The sequence below is a fragment of the Mesocricetus auratus genome, unplaced genomic scaffold (assembly GCF_017639785.1).
Source record: "Mesocricetus auratus isolate SY011 unplaced genomic scaffold, BCM_Maur_2.0 Super-Scaffold_100008, whole genome shotgun sequence".
Taxonomy (NCBI): domain Eukaryota; kingdom Metazoa; phylum Chordata; class Mammalia; order Rodentia; family Cricetidae; genus Mesocricetus; species Mesocricetus auratus.
In genome coordinates, this window is record NW_024429192.1 from 37669876 (window position 1) to 37689573 (window position 19698).

At 37.4% G+C, this 19698-nt stretch overlaps 1 protein-coding gene across 1 annotated transcript in view; it reads left to right on the forward strand.

The window, feature by feature from the left end:
• Nucleotides 1–227: 227 nt before the first annotated feature.
• Nucleotides 228–19698, forward strand: part of Zpld1 (zona pellucida like domain containing 1) — a 46455-nt gene continuing 26984 nt past the window's right edge. The window contains exons 1-3 of the mRNA XM_040750704.1: nt 228–335; nt 15000–15220; nt 18848–19029. Coding sequence (XP_040606638.1) covers nt 230–335; nt 15000–15220; nt 18848–19029 — 509 coding nt within the window. The 5' untranslated portion in view covers nt 228–229. The remainder of the gene's footprint in view (nt 336–14999; nt 15221–18847; nt 19030–19698) is intronic.

The following is a 19698-nucleotide window of genomic DNA, read 5'->3' on the forward strand; positions in this document are numbered from 1 at the left end:
CACAACTTTGTTACCATTATCAAACTGAAGTTAACAAATTAAAATATTGAGCTATTGTATCCAAAATGTCTGTCCTCAGTTTTTATGATTCCTTTTTATGATCCCCTGGCTTTGATTGGATAGCTATAAGTTGATTATCCAACAAAGGTCTAGGTCTGCCTCAGTCTTTTCATCAAGCAAAAGTGATGGTTGGTGATATCCACACACTTGTTCTTTTCCAGGTTTTGCCATGGAACAGACATGGTTGCTGCTCCTCCTGGCAGTGAGAGTATTTCCAGGATCTGCTCAGTTCAACAGTTACAACTGTGATGCCAACCTCCACAGCAGATTTCCTGGTGAGTGTGGGCTCCATCTACTGTCTAATTGCTTCTAGGAAGAATAGTTATGTGTGAATAGTGAATCATTTAAGTACATATAGAAAATGAGGTCTATTCCTTTACATTGAGTGGACATTAATAATGGAAGATGAGATCAAGACAATTTTTTCTGTAATTTTAATTTATATCCACATTAACATACAGAGTGGTCATTGAAGTTAATAATATAATGATTGCTCACAAATGTGAAAACATATTGGTCAATGGGCAATAAATTGTGAGTTTAATTTCCTTCAAAATTTGTCTAATTGATGACTTTTTTTCAACTTAATACAGACTTTTTAAACTGTCTTTACACATGAATATATTTATTTGGGAGTCATGTTTGATGAAATAATTGTGAAATATTATATGATAGCTCCAAAATACTGTTTTGGTGAAATGTTTGTCACCATCAAATTGCACAGGTCAACTTTTGAATGAATTTCACCAAAACCTATCAATATGATAGTCCAGAGATTTGTCCATATTGGTGGGCACATTCTACAGGCCAGTAGACAAACACTTAATAGGGAGATTCTCTGTAACTTAAGTGCCACTCTTCATTAGCTAGAGTTATACCATCTTCATCCCACATATATAAAGTAATGATCAAAAAATCAGAAACTGCTTTTCCAAGTCTACCATGTGAACTGAAAGACCATTGGCCAGCATTGGTATTCTTCATACTTGCCAAACTCCCATTTTTGTATATGTGAGCGCAATAAACCTGAATAGAGCAATTGGTAGGTGGTTTCATTTGTTGAAGGGAGAGTTTTGAAGTGAGACTGGAGTGTGGCCAAATGGTTTCATAAACTCAGACCTCTTGTCTGGGTTCTTGACCTGTGAGTTAAGATATAGAGGTCATTGTATCAAATGCTCAAAGGTGTGAAGGTGAGATTTTAATAGTACTGAGTGTCACTTTTACTTTACAGCTAATATCCACTTATGAGTGAGTACATACCATATTTGTCTTTCTGGGTGTGGGTTATCTTACTCAAGATGATTTTTTTCTAGTTCCATCCATTTGCCTTCAAATTTCCTGATGACACTGCTTTTAACAGCTAAGTAATACTCCATTGTGTAAATGTATCATAATTTATTTATCCATTCTTCAGTTGAGGGGAATCTAGGTTGTTTCCAGGTACTAGCTATTACAAATAAAGGGACTATGAACATAGTTGAGCAAGTGTCCTTGTGATATGCCCAAGAGTGGTATAGCTGGGTCTCGAGGTAGATTGATTCCCAATTTTCTGAGTATAAGTTTGCACTCCCACAAGCAATGGAAGATTGTTCCTCTTGCTCTACATCCTCTCTAGCATAAGCTGCCTTTTATGTTTTGATCTTAGCCATTCTGACAGGTGTAAGAATCTCAGAGTCATTTTGATTTGCTTTTTCTGATGGTTGAGGATGTTGAACATTTTTTAAGTGTTTCTCTACCATTTGAGTTACTTCTGTTGATAATTCTCTGTTTAGTTCTGTGCCACATTTTAAAATTGGATTTTTCATGTTTAGTTCCTTGAATTCTCTATATATTTTGGAGATCAGCTCTCTGTCAGATGTGGGGTTGGTGAAAATCTTTTCCCATTCTGTGGGCTGCTGTTTTGTCCTGTCGACAGTGTCCTTACAGAAGTTTTTAAGTTTCATGAAGTCCCATTATTAATTGTCAATCTTAGTGGAGGTATTCGTGGATCTCCTGGAGAAAAGGAAATAGAAAAGATCTGTTAGGTGGACTATGGTAGGTGGGGATGGGAACTTGAGGGATAGATGGGGAGAGTACTAAAAGAGAAGACAGGTTATGGGGGGTGCATTCTGGAATAAGGTAGAAACCAGATGCAAGGGAAACTCCATGAATCTACAGGGATGACCCCAGATAAAACTCCTAGCAATAGTGGGTATGTAGCCTGAACTGACCATCTCCTGTGACCAGATTGGTGACTCTCTGAATTTTCATCACAGAGCTTTCATTCAGTAACTAATGGTAACAGATATCCACTGCCAAACAACTGGCCAAGCTAGGGGAAACTTCTGAAGGGAAGTAGGAAGGATTATATGAGCCAGAGACGTTAAGACATCACAAGAAAACCCACAGAAAAAGCTAATCTGGATCATAGGAACTCACAGAATATGAACCAACAACCAAGGAACTTGCATGAGATCCACCTAGGCCCTCCACATATATATGACAGCTGTGCAGTTTGGTCTACTTGTGGCACTCCTAAAAGGGGAGCAGGGGCTGTCCCTAATAATTTGACTGGCTCTTGGGAGCCTATTCCTCATACTGGATTGACTTGTCCAGCCTTAATACAAGGGGCCGTACTTAGTCTTACAGAAACCTGATATACCACTCTTTATTTTATTAATCCCCATGAGATACCTGCCCCTTTTTGAACAGGAGTGGATGGGGGGGTATAGGGAGAGAGAGTAAGGAAGGGAAATAAATGTTAAATAAAGTAAATTTAAAAAATTAGAATGTACAATTTCAAACACACACACAAATAAGAATAGTTAAAAAAGAATCCTCAAATTGGTCATACAGATATATTTACTACACACATTTATAGTTTTTGTTTCATCTCTTCTTTCCATTCCTATTTCTGGACTATTTTAAAGTAAACTTATTTTTCATGCTTTGGTATGCATATCTAATGGAAATAAGTTTAAAAATCATTAAACTTTATGCACATATCTAATACACTTAATAATTCCTTGAGAAGCTTCATGCTCAGCCAAGTTGCCTCTAATTTGGTCATTTGTTCTATACTATTGAATCTATAGGATCCTGAAATTTGCATGCAGTTACATGCAAGTCAGAGGCTCTGTCTGCATGCTCTTCTTGCAAATCCTGTGAACTAATTAGAGCTGTAGTTTTGAGTGAATTATGTTTAATTGTTTTGGCAAGAAAGCTCTCTATTATATAGCATAATGGAAATGTTCTTCCTTTATTTTGCAGGCAGAGAAGAGACAGTGAATCTTTTTTTAACATGATTTTTGATAGGTGTGTTATGGTCTGTTTTGTTTTATGAAAGATGTGTTGCTTGGAAAAGTGAAAGAGGCAAGGTAGCAGAGACTATGGGCAGAGAGAAAGATTATGAAGCTACTGGCAATAGGAATAATAGAAGGAGACAATTTTGTTAAGAGAAATGTTTCTGTTGGGCTCTGTAGAGGGTGAGATTGATTTTATTTGGGAGAGGAAGGGAAAGTTAGATGATGTTTTACCCACGGGCAACTGGTGTTGATGCTGTTAGCTAATGTGGAAAATAAAAACACTTTGTACTTTAAAAAGAAATTTGGGGCATGGAAATAATAGTTTAGGGGAACTTTCTGGAGAATGGATAGTGGCATCATCTCTCTCCAAGTAGGAATGCAGACCTGGTTCTGAAAAGGGATGTCCAAAGTGAAGACAGCTTTATAAAAACTGAATCTCTGCTTGGTGTGTGGACAGAAAATAGTACTGGTATAAATATGGCAGGCTTGTCAGAAAGGCTACAGTTATGATTATTTGTAGATGGTGAAGGAAAAAGAAGAGTGGTCTAAGCCAGAGCTTTAAATTAGGGGTGCTTTTAGAACCTGAGCGCTGAGCTCACAAAATGGAAAGTCCTTAGACACTGGAAATACTAAGGAGGAAATGAAAAATGTAATCGAGGAAAAATGTATAGAATGGTATAGACAGGAGATGCAACCCTGCGGGTGTAAAAGTTGTTTCTTTTATTTAGGAGAGAAGGAAAAATAAAGACACAAATAGAGAAGGGCTGAGGCACTGATTGTGTTCCTCAAATCAGACAGTGGGAGGTAGCTTTTGTGAGAGCTGAGAGACCAAATGGCTAAGTAGGGAAGTCTAGACAGGACCTTACTTGGGTAGATAAGGAGCCTCACTTGTTCAAAAGATTGCTCATCACAAACAATCTAGCTGATGTAATTTCATGTTCTTTCTCCTCCTTTCTTCTCCTTCATCCTCCTCCTCCGTGTTGTGCTCATATTATTTCACTTTTTACTTTCTTATAAAAATTTTCATACATTGTATTCGGATCATGGTTGCTTCTCTTTCAACTCCTCCCGGATCCTTCCCACTATCCCACCCACGTAACTCCACATCATTTCTTTCTCTCAAAGTAGAATAAAATGTGTTGATTGGCCACAAAGTGACAAGAACAGCAAAAGATCACATTTATCCTATGGCATAAACTAAAGAACTATGCTAAAACATTCATTTATAGTAGTTCATAATACTACTGACCACTTACAACAAAATCTCTTTGAGTAGTTGTGGCATCCATTACCTCGCTCTAAGTACACAGTGTTGGTTTCTAGATATGATGACCCAAATTTGTATTTACACCATACAAATGAACCCAGTGTACATTTATGATTAATAATAAGTACCCATATGCTCTTGCTCTGTTCCAGAGTCCATTATTTCATTTAAAAATGAAAACCATTGTGGGAAACTGCCATTGAAAATAGAATCACCTGCTCTAAAACTCTTTTGTGACTACATAGTAAAGAAGAAAATACCTTTGACATTGAATAAGCATTAATCTCATTCATCATGTCATGTGTATGATGCCAGTGACATGGATAGTTCAAAGACTAAAGAATTTAGTAATAAATAAATAAATAAAATAGTCATAGCATGTATGTTTTTAGACAAACAAAAACTGTCCTTGGTAGAAGACTGTGACAGCACCATTAATCTTACACCCTAAGTTCACCTGGTAGTTGGTTGCTTGTGTCAGTTTATCAGGCTTATCTAGAAGAAAATTTATCTTCCATACCCTTATAATTGGAGTAGTTTTGCTATTTGAAGCATAGTCTATGCTAAATGTAAGCCTCTTCCTCCTCACAGTGTCTAGGAGATAACAATGCTGTTACTTCCCTTGCTAAGTAATGACATCCTGGGTCATCAACGTTAATCGAGTGCTATTCACTTTTTCTAAAGAATAATATATATTTCAAGGAGGAATGAAAATACTCACAATTCCATGTTATTTAAAGTAAGTGGTCTAATAACAGGAAGGAAAGAGAATTCTCTAATTTTCAACAGAGTGGACCAATTAAAGTTCCTGTTTCGATTTACAAATGCCTTACTGTCATGGGTGTTTCCCTAGATTGTTCCAAATGTAGCTGCTTACATGCAGTCACCCATATATACCCATGGTTAAAGTTTAAAATTTGTATTAAAGGAACAAAACATCCTAAACCACAAATAAAGTAGAGATCTCGGGAGAGGCTTTAGGCTTTTGTAAGTATTATTTCATATTCTTTTTTGTTTTGAAGGCTGTTTGTGAAAGGACAGAGTGAGCAAATAAAGCCTAAAAGTTAATTGCTCATTGCCCTTTGACTTCCCATTTCATTTTCATATCAGAGTCTTTCTTGGGGTCAGCAAGAGCTCCTGGATCTACTCAAGATTCTAAGCACTGAGGTAGAATGAGAATGAATCTGGGAAAAGAGAAGGGCCATCTAAATGCAAAGCATTGTTAATAAAGATGGGAATTATTCTTGCCCTATCTGACCTCTGCTGTTTCAGGACATTGGAGCTATTTTCTCTAATTTCCATGGCATTTATTCTTGGGCCAAGATAATCACCATGGTCCTAATTTGTTTAAATTTAAAGAAATACTATCTAATCTTAAAAGTGGTGAACTCTTTGCAAACCCAGCTAACGACAAGGAGCAGACTCATGAGCCACTGAGATGATGATACTCACACACTTCCCAAACTAATCACACAGTTAACTTTTAAATACTGAAAGTTATATTTGAACAGGTGACGACTACAGATAAGAGCCCTGGCTTTCAAGTGAGGGATCCCTTTTGGAACCAGCCTTGCTTTTAGAAGGAAGTAGTAGAGAAGGGTTAGACAAAATGTATAGCCTTGTGAAGACGGCACAACCTTCTTATTGATAAAGGCATGACCAAAGAGACTCAGGGGAGGCTCAGGGGACTAGAACACTTATGTCCTGACACTATCATAGGGTGAACTAAATAGTGATGAGAAATCCTGGGCAAATTAGTGTGTCCTAGCTTTAAATTTGGCATTCTATTTAAAATAACACAAATAGTAATAACAGATTTCATGTTTTGAGTGTTAGGTAAATCCTTATTTGATTTCTCACAACAAGCAAACAAAGTCACTACAAATTTCATTTTGTAGTGGGAAAACAAAATTAGATTTTGTCTATTATTGTCAAGTTAGTTGGGACTGGATATAAAGTGGGACTCTTTCATGAAATGTTGAAGCCCCCACCTGCAAACAAACTTCAGATGGCAAGTTTAAAAGGTTAGGTTAGGATGAAGAATCATACATAAAAATATCCCCTCATTAAAGAATCAAAAAGCCATATGGTAAGTGTATTTGTCAGCCTTTTCAGTGGAAAGAATTAATGAGTGAGTTACACAAAATTAGCTCATATTGTGTTTGGCTTTGCTTAACAGTTGCATTGTTCCATTCCCAAGGAGCAGGAAGTAGAATCATAATTTCATGGAATATGTCTGGTCCTCTGTGAAAATAAAGAGAGCCAATTCTCCTGACTTTCTACTTGGGGCAGTATTTCAGTCGCCCATTTGTCAAGTGAATGCCTGCTTCCTGCTTTGCACCTGTGACCATAATTATTAAACAGATGAAGCTAAAGAACTGATTCAGGCACTGGATACAGGTCACATTCTTATTAATCAATAATGATAAAGCTTTGTGGACAAGACAGCAATTAGTCAGCGAGAGCAGCAACTGAATAATTCAGAATCCACCCCCAATAGCAAAAACTACATAAAAATTGTACTTCTGTTGTACAAGTAAAACATGTATTTTCTCTTTTTTTCTGTCTTAAAACGTTTATCAGACTCCTCTGGTTCCAAAGTATAGCAGCAAATGTGATTGTAAGTCTTCAAAGTTTGCCTCAGACTCCACATGAATATGTGATAGCCCAGGAAACAGCAGCTTGTATTTGCTAACGAGAAACAGATGTTGCTATGAAAAAGTAAGATGGTGAGAAACCTGTTCAATATAGAGAGGAAACTTGAGTCCCTAATCCACTTTACATTCTTCATCAGCTGCTGGTATTTTGCGTAGATGAAATATCAATACCCCTGAAGGACTTCTTGCTGTTTTAGTACCAAAGCCGCATTCTTGTATAAAAACTTTGTGAAAGGAAACACAAGTTTAAAAAATGAGTTAAAGAAACACACACATCTGTTCTCTCTGTAATTTGTAAGCTTGGATAATGTGAAAATTCACTGCTTTCATTTTAGGGTTGAAGAAACAGAAATATTATATAAATTATTCTTAATGTCTATGATGATGACACAGGTTGTTAATAGAATATTTATTGTGTTCAGGAGGTACGTGATTTCCAGGTGACATTTTCTGTGAAACTCTAAAGCATTCTTCCTTGTGCAGAAAAAAGTCCTTCTTCTCCACTCAACTGGCCTTTGTTTATGCTGCCAAGCTGGCACCACCAACACTTTCTTTCAGCATATGCACACTAGCCTGTGGGTATAAGCTAAGATTGTGTTCACATGATCCTTGCATCTGAAGTCCATGGAGGCTCACAATTGACCATCCACACTATTGCACATCTCCAACTCTTCCAGGGTCCCCCATGGGCAGGAAGCAAATAGTTCTTCTCAGTCCCTTGACCATGTTGTGTTGTCCTTGCTGAAAGCACCATTTCTGAAAACTCCACTCCACTTGGCACAGTAGCATTTTGAAACGGAATCTTCTGCTGTAGTTTGTGGAATGGGGCATCAAGATTAGAAAGGAAGCCTGGCCCTTTTCTCAGTTCTGTCACATGAGTTGTTTCCAGCATACTAAAGCAGAGGTTGGCTCAGGCTCAAGACACCTCTGTTTGACTTCATTCAGATTCAAAGTGGAATAGCTCCTTGGACTAAGATGGGAGTTATACATATTTTTTGTCTTTCCCCCTCTTGTTGCTTTTATATTTGAACCTTCCCTCTTGTACACCTGTGCATCCTGCATCCTATTAATATATGTTTGCTGGGAATGCTTAGCTCCTCCAAGTGAAATCCTCCTAAGAGCTTCTGCCCAATCAAAATAATTAGCAGTATCTTAGCAACTGAATTGACTGAGAGACTTGTCACATCAGCATCACCTGGGAGCTTGTGAGAGGTGTGAGAAGTGCAGGTCCCACTTAAAAGCTACTGAAGCAGAATCTGTATTTTAATGAGGTTCCCTGGTAATTCACTTCTTCCAAAAAGTACAAGAGGTGTGACACTTAGAGAACTTACGATGGTCTTGCTGGCTTTATATATCCAATCCACCATGTCAGTGCCATCTACATCCACATCTGGCTGTCTGACACTTGCCACTGTTAGCGATGATAAGCATCAGCAAATGAGTCAATTGGAAGAATAAATGATTTTAAAATCAATAGAAAGGAGGCAAGATAACAAGTTACCAAGATTAATGCACACTTAAAAAGTTCATAAAAATACCCGAACAAATAGTAAAACCCTATGAATTGCATACTATTTTAAGGTTTTCAATGTGAACTCAGATAGCTACCATAAGTCTACTGATCTTCACTGGAAACTCTGAAGGCAGAGTCATTCTTAGGCAGCTGTCAAAGACAGAGTGTGATATGGACAGCCAGGATGGATTTGTCTGTCACCATATATTTTCTTTGTCTCTGAAACTTAGAACCTCATATTATATAGTTAGTTAGTAACCCTGGGTGTTGTTTGAGAAAGATTTATAGCAAATGTATAGTAGAAATAAACTTTTGTTAGTATTGCTAGGCACTCTGGGAAGAAATTTCAGAACCTTTGATGATTTTTATAACTTAACGGGAATGCAAACATCCACTCACAGATAATATAAAAGTGATTTCATAGCCTCATTCTTAAGCAATATGAACAGGGCACATGAAAATCAGGGCTACCAGGCAGTAACAGCAAAGGACAGTGTTGATATTACTTTGGTATTAGTTTATTTTTCTTTTGCCTGAGTGTTCTCCTGAGGAATCCCAGCTATCAGCATAACTAGCTGTTTATAGAGTTTATCGAGAGCAGTTTACCATCCAAATTATCATCTTGCTCTTTCCTATCTGATATTAATGTACTTCTTTCTGACTGTCTATTATCCATTTTGTTTTGAATGTCCCATACAGATGCCAGCCTCTTCAGAATTATTTCTATCCTTTTTTATTTTCCTTGAATCCTTTATTTAAGGGAGTAATTTTCTCAGCCACCACACCCCAATAATCTGATTGTGGTTGACACCTACTGCTTTTCATGTCATCACGTAATCAATTTCTTCTAAGTCTTCGACAGTTGAAATTATTTCACGTTTTACTGACAGCTTCTTTCCAAACACTCTTACTTGGCCAAGATAGGTAATAGATGATGTTTATAAAGCACTTCCATATCATTAGGGCATGTTGCATGGGACCATTTTCCACGTTCTCCTTTGTTGAACCACAATCCATAGCTTCTTGAAGTAATGGAGCAGCCTCAGTCTGGCATGGAGACTGATACCTAATAAGTATGTGAAAAATGTGCTTTTGAATCTCTCATTGACATTGGTAGCATTTAGTTTGGACACAATAAGATTAATAGAAAACTCTGGTCTAGAACAAAAATAATACATGATTTTTATGTGCTGGTAAATTTTGCATACTAGATCATAGTCTAGAACAAAAATATTTCCAGAACAAAAGTCTAGAACATGCCTTTTAATAATGTTTTTTGTTTAAAGATACTGAGTGCATTTAAGCCAGAGACCTGATTACATAGTCATGTAATAGTGGTAATTACACAGTCATCATGTCTTAGCCTGGTGCAAATTCATTGAAGTCATGCAAAGTATAAATGTGCCATCACTCTGACAACCATCTAACTTCTCATATATAAAACATGTATCCTGACTGAGAGTTCATAGACTATATTTGCCATATAAGTAGGGTTAAAGACATGATAGGTGAATAATGGTAATACACAACTTCTTTCCCATGAGTAACATTCCATTTCTTTAAAATGTAACTGTACTTTTGTCACTAGTCAGCACTTATTGGGCAGGGCATTGTACATATATATAATCAATAGAGCTGCCTTTGAGCTCGTTCTCAATAATTCCTTTGTCAATTTCTGTCAATTCAGCAACATACAGATAAAGCTACAGATTACTCCCTTGTGACAGCCTGACTCATTTTATTGCATCTTACTCCTTTTTAAAAATTTAATTATTGTATTTATTTTACATCCTGCCCACAGTTTCTTCTCCCTCCTCTCCATCTTTTCCCTCCCCCCAATTTTAACTTCTACATCACCTTCCAGTGCTGTCAGAAGGCTTAATCTTGTTAAATTATACAATGATAAGAACGTGTAATTAATCAAATCATCTGTGTCTTTGGAACTTCTGATACTGAGATAGAAATAACCTGAAATCTGGCTGCAAGTTTGTACCAATCACGGTAGTGCAGTGGTTCAAAATGCTTACCTGATACCAGAAGCATCAATATGAAGAGAAGTTCTGGAGGTCAGTTTTACCATGTTTTTAAGTTGTAGGATACTCAAGAATCAAACATAAAAATCAGAACATAAAAAAGTCAGAGTTAGATGGCTGACAGTGTGATGGCACGTTTATATTTTGCTTGACTTTAGTAAATCTACATCAGGCTCCTGCATAACTCATAGGCGAAAAGATTAGGCAACACTTTTTTTTTACCAGTTTGATTTGTAAACATATATTTCAATTTTTTAATGAGACACCTATGCTGTGTAAGACTTCAATGAATAACACTGGCATGTTGAAAATGTGACTGTGCACAGACTGTGCAGGTCTGTGGCTTAAACACATTCATTGTCTTTAAGGACAGAACATTAAAAGTGATCTCCTAGGGATAATCACTGCTTTGTGCTCTTTATCAACTCATATTCATTGGGTTAATACTCAAGAATCATGCAAAGGATTGTCATCCATGCCAGTCACTGACAGTCAAAGCTTCCAAAATGGTTAGTTATTCAAAACAAATGTTTTCCAATAGCTGGAAAATATCTCTGCTTTGGCAGTAACTGTCATTTGGCAACTTGAAGTACCTGTTTCTTCCCTCTCAAAAGTTCCCAAATGGTAAAGTTGAGCTGAATGGATGTCTTTAGTATCTACAACCATGAAAAGGTGAAAATGTATTTCTCTGAGGGACAGTGAAAAGTCTTTAGAAAAGACCAGAATGGATTTGAGCAGATCTCCTTTGTTCCCCTGAAAAAGTCCTTTCATTTGTTACTGTATCTTCAAATGGAATCAGTTTGTAGTGAATTCAGCTCCACAGCAGGGTTACAAGACTTCAGCAGCAAAGCAGTGAATGGAAACAAGCTTACATCTGGACCAGAAACCATTTCCTTCTGCTGGAGTGAATTCTAAGTAGCAATTAATCCCCCCAAACAGAGGTGTGAAAGTTGAAGACTCTGGCTGGTCAAGGAAAAGAAACCTGTCTCTGAATATGTACATTGATATACACTTTTGGTATATTTACGATATATCAAGTATTGTAATCCACTTGTTCAGTGAGCATAAATCAAACTCTTAAAGAACTCATTAGTAGCTGAAGACTTCACTTAACTTTTAGGTAGATATTTTGTCATGGGTGAGCCTGACCATTTTGTATGTAGACATTTCCCCGATCTTAACAGATCTTGCCATATGGCTTCATGTCCTTATATTTCTTTTGTTTGTATTTTAAAATCATGATGAAAATGACACTTTCTGCATCCCAAACACTCAGATTTTATGTTTTATTCACACTATCCCTCTGATGTTTTATATTTTTCATTCTTTTATTTTACATGGCTAACTCCTTCAAATTAAGCTCAATGCCATCTTCTCCAGGAAGCCTTTCTCAATGAGCTCATCTCAGCTACTTTGGCTTTCTCTGTGGTGTTCCACACACCCGGAACAATTTTTCTGTGGGTCATGCTATTGTGCCTTCTTTCATACAGAGGTTGCTATAAGCAGTATAAACTCTTCAATGCCATCAATTTTCCAATGCTTTATATGATGCACTCCTCTCTGGAGTGCACTGGTGAATATAATAGGTTTGGTACCTTCTGGGACATTCAGTCTATTGGACAAATATCAAAATACATACATAATTTTAACACTATATGACAGCGAAAGCCAAAATGGCATGCTTTGTATTTGGAATCAGGGAAATCTTTGAGAAAAGCAATACAATTTGAGACCTGAAGGGTGAGTCAGGGTTACTCAGGTACAGCTTGTGTGTGGGAAGAGCTTACAGTACCTTGTAGCATAAAGTAAGATGTGCCAATCTTAAGGATGCAGTTAGAAACCTTGGCATTTTACCCTGGGTTCCCTTTACAGAACTCCTAGCTAGATCACTCATTGTAACCCTTCCAAACATTCTTTATGCTCCAGTGCTAGGAATTTCTGTCCTAGGAGTTAAACATATTCTGGAGTCTGTCACTCAGTATAATCCCTTTAAACACATGGAAAACATTTTGTTTACTAAATGTAGGGAACAGGCATGATACAAAGAAGAGAATGTAGAGTGAGGACAGTGGAAGGTGAGGGAGAGTCTTGCAGAGTTAGTTAAGGTATGGACTTTGGCCTATAGGAAATGACCAAATGTTGAGGCTTTAAATAAGAAGTTGACATAGTTGGACTAAAGCACCAACTACACCAAAAGAAGAGGGTCAAAAGTAGTTCACAGAGTCTTAATAAATCCCTTTAAAATGAGCTATTTTATCTTAAGAAAGAGGACCGTCTAAAAATTATGGTTACATTTAAACGGTTAATGTTGCTTAAGCCTGTAGAAATAGCCCCCAAATTGAGTGGATATATTATCTTCTACGGTGACAAGTCATATCTTATCCATCTTATTTTTCACCTGTGGATGAATTATTAGGATTTTTATCATACACATAGCCTACTATTTTCTTTTTGTCCACAAAGACATTTTCAGTCATCACACATAATTGTAACAAGCTTAAAATTATTATCAAACATGGAAAGTTCCACATTGACTTACTCACTCCCTCAAAATGTAGTTAATTTACTAGTAAAAATTACAGACAATCATATTTCAAAAAATATCTACTATTGACACTATTAAGAAGATTGAGTTATTTAAGCAAATTAATTCTTTGCTGAATATCTTGGATGAAATTTACATACTTCCCAGATGAACAATCTATCACATGTCAAAACTATTTTTTGTTTGGTGTTTTTTTTATTAATCAAGGTAACATATCAAAGTAATACAATTGTCTACATTTTGTAAATTCAATGCCAGCTTCAGAGTTTTCATTTTATTAGAAAACCATGCTAAAAGTGGTGAAATTACTATATTCATTTCCTGTACTGGTATAACAAAGTATCACCTAGAAAGTGTTTTAAAACAATGGACACATGTTGTCTCACAAAGTGAATTAAACCACGGATGATTGTCTCACAGTTCTGAAGGCCAGAAATTCAGCATCAGGGTGTTGCCACATTCCAAACAAGCATCCCTTTGTACACTGGTGATGCTCAGACAGTCTTGGTGTGCCTCAGGTTCTGACACATTGTTCCACTTCTGTCAGCATGTTCTTCCTGCCTTTTACCTGCATCAGCATATTCAACTGGAGCTCAGTTCACTGCAGTGACTTAACCAATTAAATTTGTACCGATCCCATCTTCAAATAAAGTCTGAAGAAAGAGACTTTCTATGCCCAGCTCTGTTGAACGGTTTCTTGAGATAGGACACTACCCAGGAAAAGTAAAACCTGCTGCTAGGAATTACTTACCCTCTGATATTTTCTTTTTCTCTCTGCATTTTTTAGTAGGAGGACAGCTAGAGAGGCATGAAAAGTTTTACTCTATTTCTCTCTCTCTTCACTCTCTCTCTCTCTCTCTCTCTCTCTCTCTCTGTGCGTGTGTGTGTGTGTGTGTATGTGTCTGTGTGCTGTGTGTTAATGCAAGTGCTCATTCATGTTTGGAATGTTTCCTGATAAATAACAGAGCCATGGGGAACCGTGCAAGTTATGTTTTGCTTTTCTATGCCCAGCTAATTCATGCATAATCACTGGCAAAATTTTTCTTAGAGCAAGCAATGCATTTTGTGTACAGCACCATCACACTATTCTTTATTTTCTTTCTCTAATATGATTTACTATATGCTAACTAAAATGACCCTGTTCTAGATGGATTTTGTTTCTATATCCTAGCTAGCATGAGTTACCAAACAGCAATGTGCTGAATAATTTGATGGAGGGTAGGTTTTAACTGCTCCCTTTCTCTTGAGAAAACACATCATTTGTCCTGCTTTACTTTGGACAGAGATCTGAATAATTCAGTTACTCTAGTCCTAAATTTCCTCAGTAACCTGATTTTCCCCACTCACTACTCCTGTCATTCAGCAGTGCTAGACTGACATTCCATGCATAACCTCTGAAAATCAGGGTCCATGAGACAGAGGTGATTTATAATACATCAAAAAAATCACCCTCCCCTTAAATAACTAAATCAATACTATTTTTCATGCCTACTTTTCTTAATGACTTGCACATTGGTTCAAGATTTGAATTGAGTTAGACAGAGGAAATGGTAAATAAACCAGGTAACACTCAAATCATTCCCCTGCTTTCTACTGTGGTTTTATGACTTACTTTTGCTTTTATGTATTTCTTGTTTCAGCTGAAAGAGACATCAGTGTCTACTGTGGAGTGCAGGCCATTACGATGAAGATTAATTTTTGCACGGTCCTTTTTTCGGGTTATTCTGAAACAGATCTGGCACTGAATGGAAGGCATGGGGATTCCCACTGCAGGGGCTTCATCAATAACAACACCTTTCCAGCTGTGGTCATTTTCATCATTAATCTCAGCACCTTGGAGGGTTGTGGAAACAACTTAGTGGTAAGATTACCATGAAATCTTGTGCTAGATCTGAGGTCACAAATAAACAAGCTCCCATTTCATGAAATAATCAGGAGCCCAATCTGTCTTCAGGAAAAAAATTCCAATAAAGCCAAACAAATCACTCTCCTTTGCCTCTTTGAAGTTTGAACTCCCAAATATACAATTCTGTCTCCTAATAATGGTTTTGTTGATAGAAGCTGAGCCGTGGAGAGGCACGTGGTCCGCTGTGCTACTCTAAGAAGTATTCTGTTAGATTGACATTGGTGAACATCTCTAACCACAGGCTTATTCTTTACACTTTCTGGATGCACCAAATCATAAGAACAGTTTTTGTTTTTTCGCCGTGTTCTAGATCCTATGACCCCATTCAGTAATAAATATGAAAAATAGAATGGGAAAGTTGAACTCTCATTTCACTTGTCCCCTTGGCTGATACAGTTCATCCTTTGTAAGACGGCTGTCTGTCTTGTGTGAAGTTTTCCATGGCATGGGACTGCCCTTTGCATTTAAAAAGACTTACACCCAATTTTGCTCATACAGTTCTGGCAGCACCTCTTTCCAGTTATTTTGACAACCAAAGCAGTGCTTTGAGCATTTTTACCTTGACTAAGAATCCATAATTAATATCACTCAATATTTTATTAATTCACTCAACACCAAAAATAGAATTAAAGGAGAAGTAGACACTCCAGGGAATGAAAATTAAGTGCAATTAATAATATGTGGTGAGAGCATTAATTACATTAAAATTCACCTACTACTATATTTTATTTAGTTTGCTCAAATATCATCTTATCAATAAACCGTAACAAAAGTGGTACAGTACCTGCAATCACTTAGCACAGTAAAAAACGAAAAATTGGCTTTCAGTCTTCAAAAATTATTGCTAGAGTTTAAAAAGGAAGGCTTGATTATTCTAAGGGCATGCTAGTATACAGGAAAGAGATTTATTTGAATCTCCTTCTTTAGCTTATCCCAAAGGGCAGTTAGGATATTGTGCCCATGACCATTTCCAAGCCTGCAGATTGTGTATTGTTGACTCTTTTTATTAAAAACGTTTATTCATCTCTCTGAGTTGTGTTCACAGAAGTTATGAAGCAGGCCTAAGGGAGAGGGAAGTTAGTTGATTATTGCATGTTTTGTTTCCTAGTGGAGAGAGCACAGGTAGGGACCCCTCTTCCCATCCTTTTCCAAAGCCTCACTTTCATAGATTGAAGTCATTGTTGCATTGCTGGATAGAAAATAACTCCAAGAAAAGGAAGGAAAAGTGCTATTCTGCACATGTGTGCTTTTCACATTTTAGAAAGCTGGTAGATATAAAAAGTGTGTGCGCGCATGCCTCTCTCTCTCTCTCTCTCTCTCTCTCTCTCTCTCTCTCTCTCTCTCTGTGTGTGTGTGTGTGTATGTAGTTTACAGAACTGATATACTCACCTAGTAAGTCACGCAAATGGTGGAAGAGAGGCTTTCTTTCTTTTCATTAATTTTATTTAAATTAGAAACAATCTTATTTTGCATATCAATCCCAGTTCCCTCTCCCTCCCATCCTTCCCAACCCCCTATCCCATGCCCATCTCCCATCCACTCCCCAGGGATGGTGAGGCTTTTCATGAGGGATCATCAAAATCTGTCAAGTCATTTGGGGTGGGGCCTAGGCTCTCCCTAGTGTATTTAGACTTAGAGTATCCCTCTCTGGAGGAACGGGCTCCCAAAGTCCATTCATGCACAAGGAATAAATATTGGCTCCACTGCAAGAGGTCCCATAGACTGCCCAGGCCTCCTAACTATCACCCAGGTTCTGGAGGCCTGGTTTGGTCCTATTCTGGTTCCCTAGCTGTCTGCCTGGGGTCCATGAGTTCCTACTAGCTTAGGCCCGCTGTTTTTGTGTTTTTTTCCCAGCATGGTCTTGATCCCTTTGTTAGTGAATCCTCCCTCTCTGAAACTGGATTCCAGGAATTTGGCTCAGTGCTTAGCTGTTGATCTCTGCTTCTGCTTCCATCAGCTACTGGATGAAGGCTCTAGGATGACATTTAAGGTTGTCATCATTCTCATAAGGGATGGGCATTTAAGGTAGCCTCTCCACTTAGGTTCCTAGTTGGGGTCATCCTTGTGGATCTCTGTACAATTCCCTAGTGCCTGATTTCTCTTTAAACCTATAGTGGCTCCCTCTATTGATTTGTCTCTTTTCTTGTTCTCCTTTATTGCTCTCCCCAATCAATCTTCCCAATTCCTCATGTTCTCCAAGTGAGGCTTTGTTAATTTTCATATTTTGCCTTCAATATCACCGTCTGTGGAGTCTCCTTGGAGGACATTCCTATGTGAGAAAAGGTAGATAGACTACTCTCTCAGTTGGTTGGAATTAAAATAAATGTTCTCTTCCTACCATTTTTTGCCTCATGCCTGAGCTAGATATTTGCTTTAGCACTGCTTGTGTACTGTTAGGCTCATGCATAAAGTTTATCCTACTACAGAAAATCTCCTGAAAGTATTTAGTCAATGCTGTGTGATATTTGACATGGTGAGAGAACAAATGTGTCCTTCCTCAGTTTCATGAAAATCATAAACATCTTATTCCTAAGATGACTGTTTTTCAGTTTTGGTAGTATTTAAGAATCCAGTGAAAGCTAACCAGTGTTAGGAAAACACAAATGTAAGCAGCATTATCTGTAACTTTGGGGAGTTCATGGTCTTCTTGAAATTTGTCTGAGAATTGATTTTTCTGTGATTACTCTAAAGAAACAACTGAGAGGATAATCCTTAGTAGATTTATGACTTTCATTTCCTTCTTCAAAATTATTTTTAAGACCTATGACATGGTTCTGTGGTGAAGACACAAACGTAAGACACAGGTGGGTCCTTTCCACTAGGCATTTTGAGGAGAGTTGGAGGAATGAAAACTCAGCAGGATACTGCAGAGAGAAATAATGCATGTGGGCAAGTCAGTGGCTTTACTGGGGAAGATGTGGTGTTATACATGGGTGACGATGGGTCCTGGTGAGGAGAAAAGGAGAGAGGTGACTGCAGGAGTAAGTATGCCTAAGTCCAGAGCAAGGAGGGCTTTGGTGCAGGAGCATTATATCCAGAGTAGAAGCCTAAACAGGCTGGCAAGATGACTCAACAGGCAAAGCATGCACCTGCATTCTAGTGTCAGAGCCTCAGAAAGGTGGAAGGAAAGAATCAATACCATGAGTTGTCCTCTGAAACCCACATGTGCACCATGACTCATGCCACATGAATGCAACAACATTAACAGCAACAGCAATAACGTGGAAAAGTCTGGGCCTACAAAACTAATCAGAGTCAAAACAAATCTTTTAAGTCATATTAGAAAAATTGGGATTCATCAATGAGTTTTAAAAATTAATTGTAGACTTCTGCATATGTAATTTTTCCTTTCTTATGAAATAAACAGAAGTCAAATGTCTTTGGTACACATAAATTTCCATTGACTTTAAAAGACACTGTCACTTAAAATTTTTATAAAGTATGTATAATTTCAAATTCATAGCAGGTTACAACTGAGCCAAAATGAGAAATAGGTGGTCAAAACATTTTACTTGCATGCAAAGTACATATATGTGTACATACAAACATTTAATCATTGAATTTGATTTGCTGTCCTAACAGGTGTCCACAATTCCTGGTGTTGGCGCTTCTGGAAACGCAACCTCAGTACAGATAGGAAATATTTCAGGATATATTGATACTCCAGACCCACCAACAGTCATCAGTTATCTTCCTGGGCTCCTTTACAAATTTAGTTGCAGTTATCCACTGGAATATCTGGTTAATAACACCCAGCTTGCTTCGTGAGTTCATATTTTATTCTTGCTTTCTCATATTTTCTGTATGTTTGTTTCTTATTTTTGATGGGCTTGTGGTCAAACTCAAAGAAAGTAATGGAGTGCAACATTGACTCAACTCTCTATCATCTATCTATCTATCTATCTATCTATCTTTCTATCTATGTCTATCATCTATCTCCTATCCAACTATCATCTATCAATCAACTAATCTATCATCTATCTGTATCATTTTTATCATTATCTTTATCATCTCTCTCTTTACCTATTTATCATCTATCTATCATCTCTATCATCTATCTAGTTAGTTTTCAATGACTAAATAAGTTGGCTATTAGCCATCATCTATCTATCTATCTATCTATCTATCTATCTATCTATCTATCTATCTACCTATCTAACTATCTATCTATTATCTACCCGCCTAGCTATGATCTAGCTACCTAGTATTTTTGTTATTTCCTTTGTTCAAAAGCCAGGGTGCTTATGTAGTTCTAAAGTTGTTCAGTGTTTCCAGTTCATAGGACAGTTGGTACCTACATTGCTGGGCCCTGCCTGATCCAATTGCTACTTGTCCTCACTATTGGATTCTATAATTCCAGTCTCAGAGTTCTTATGACTTTTACAGAGGGGTACAGATGGATACCACAATGCAGGCCCAAGGAATTTTTGACA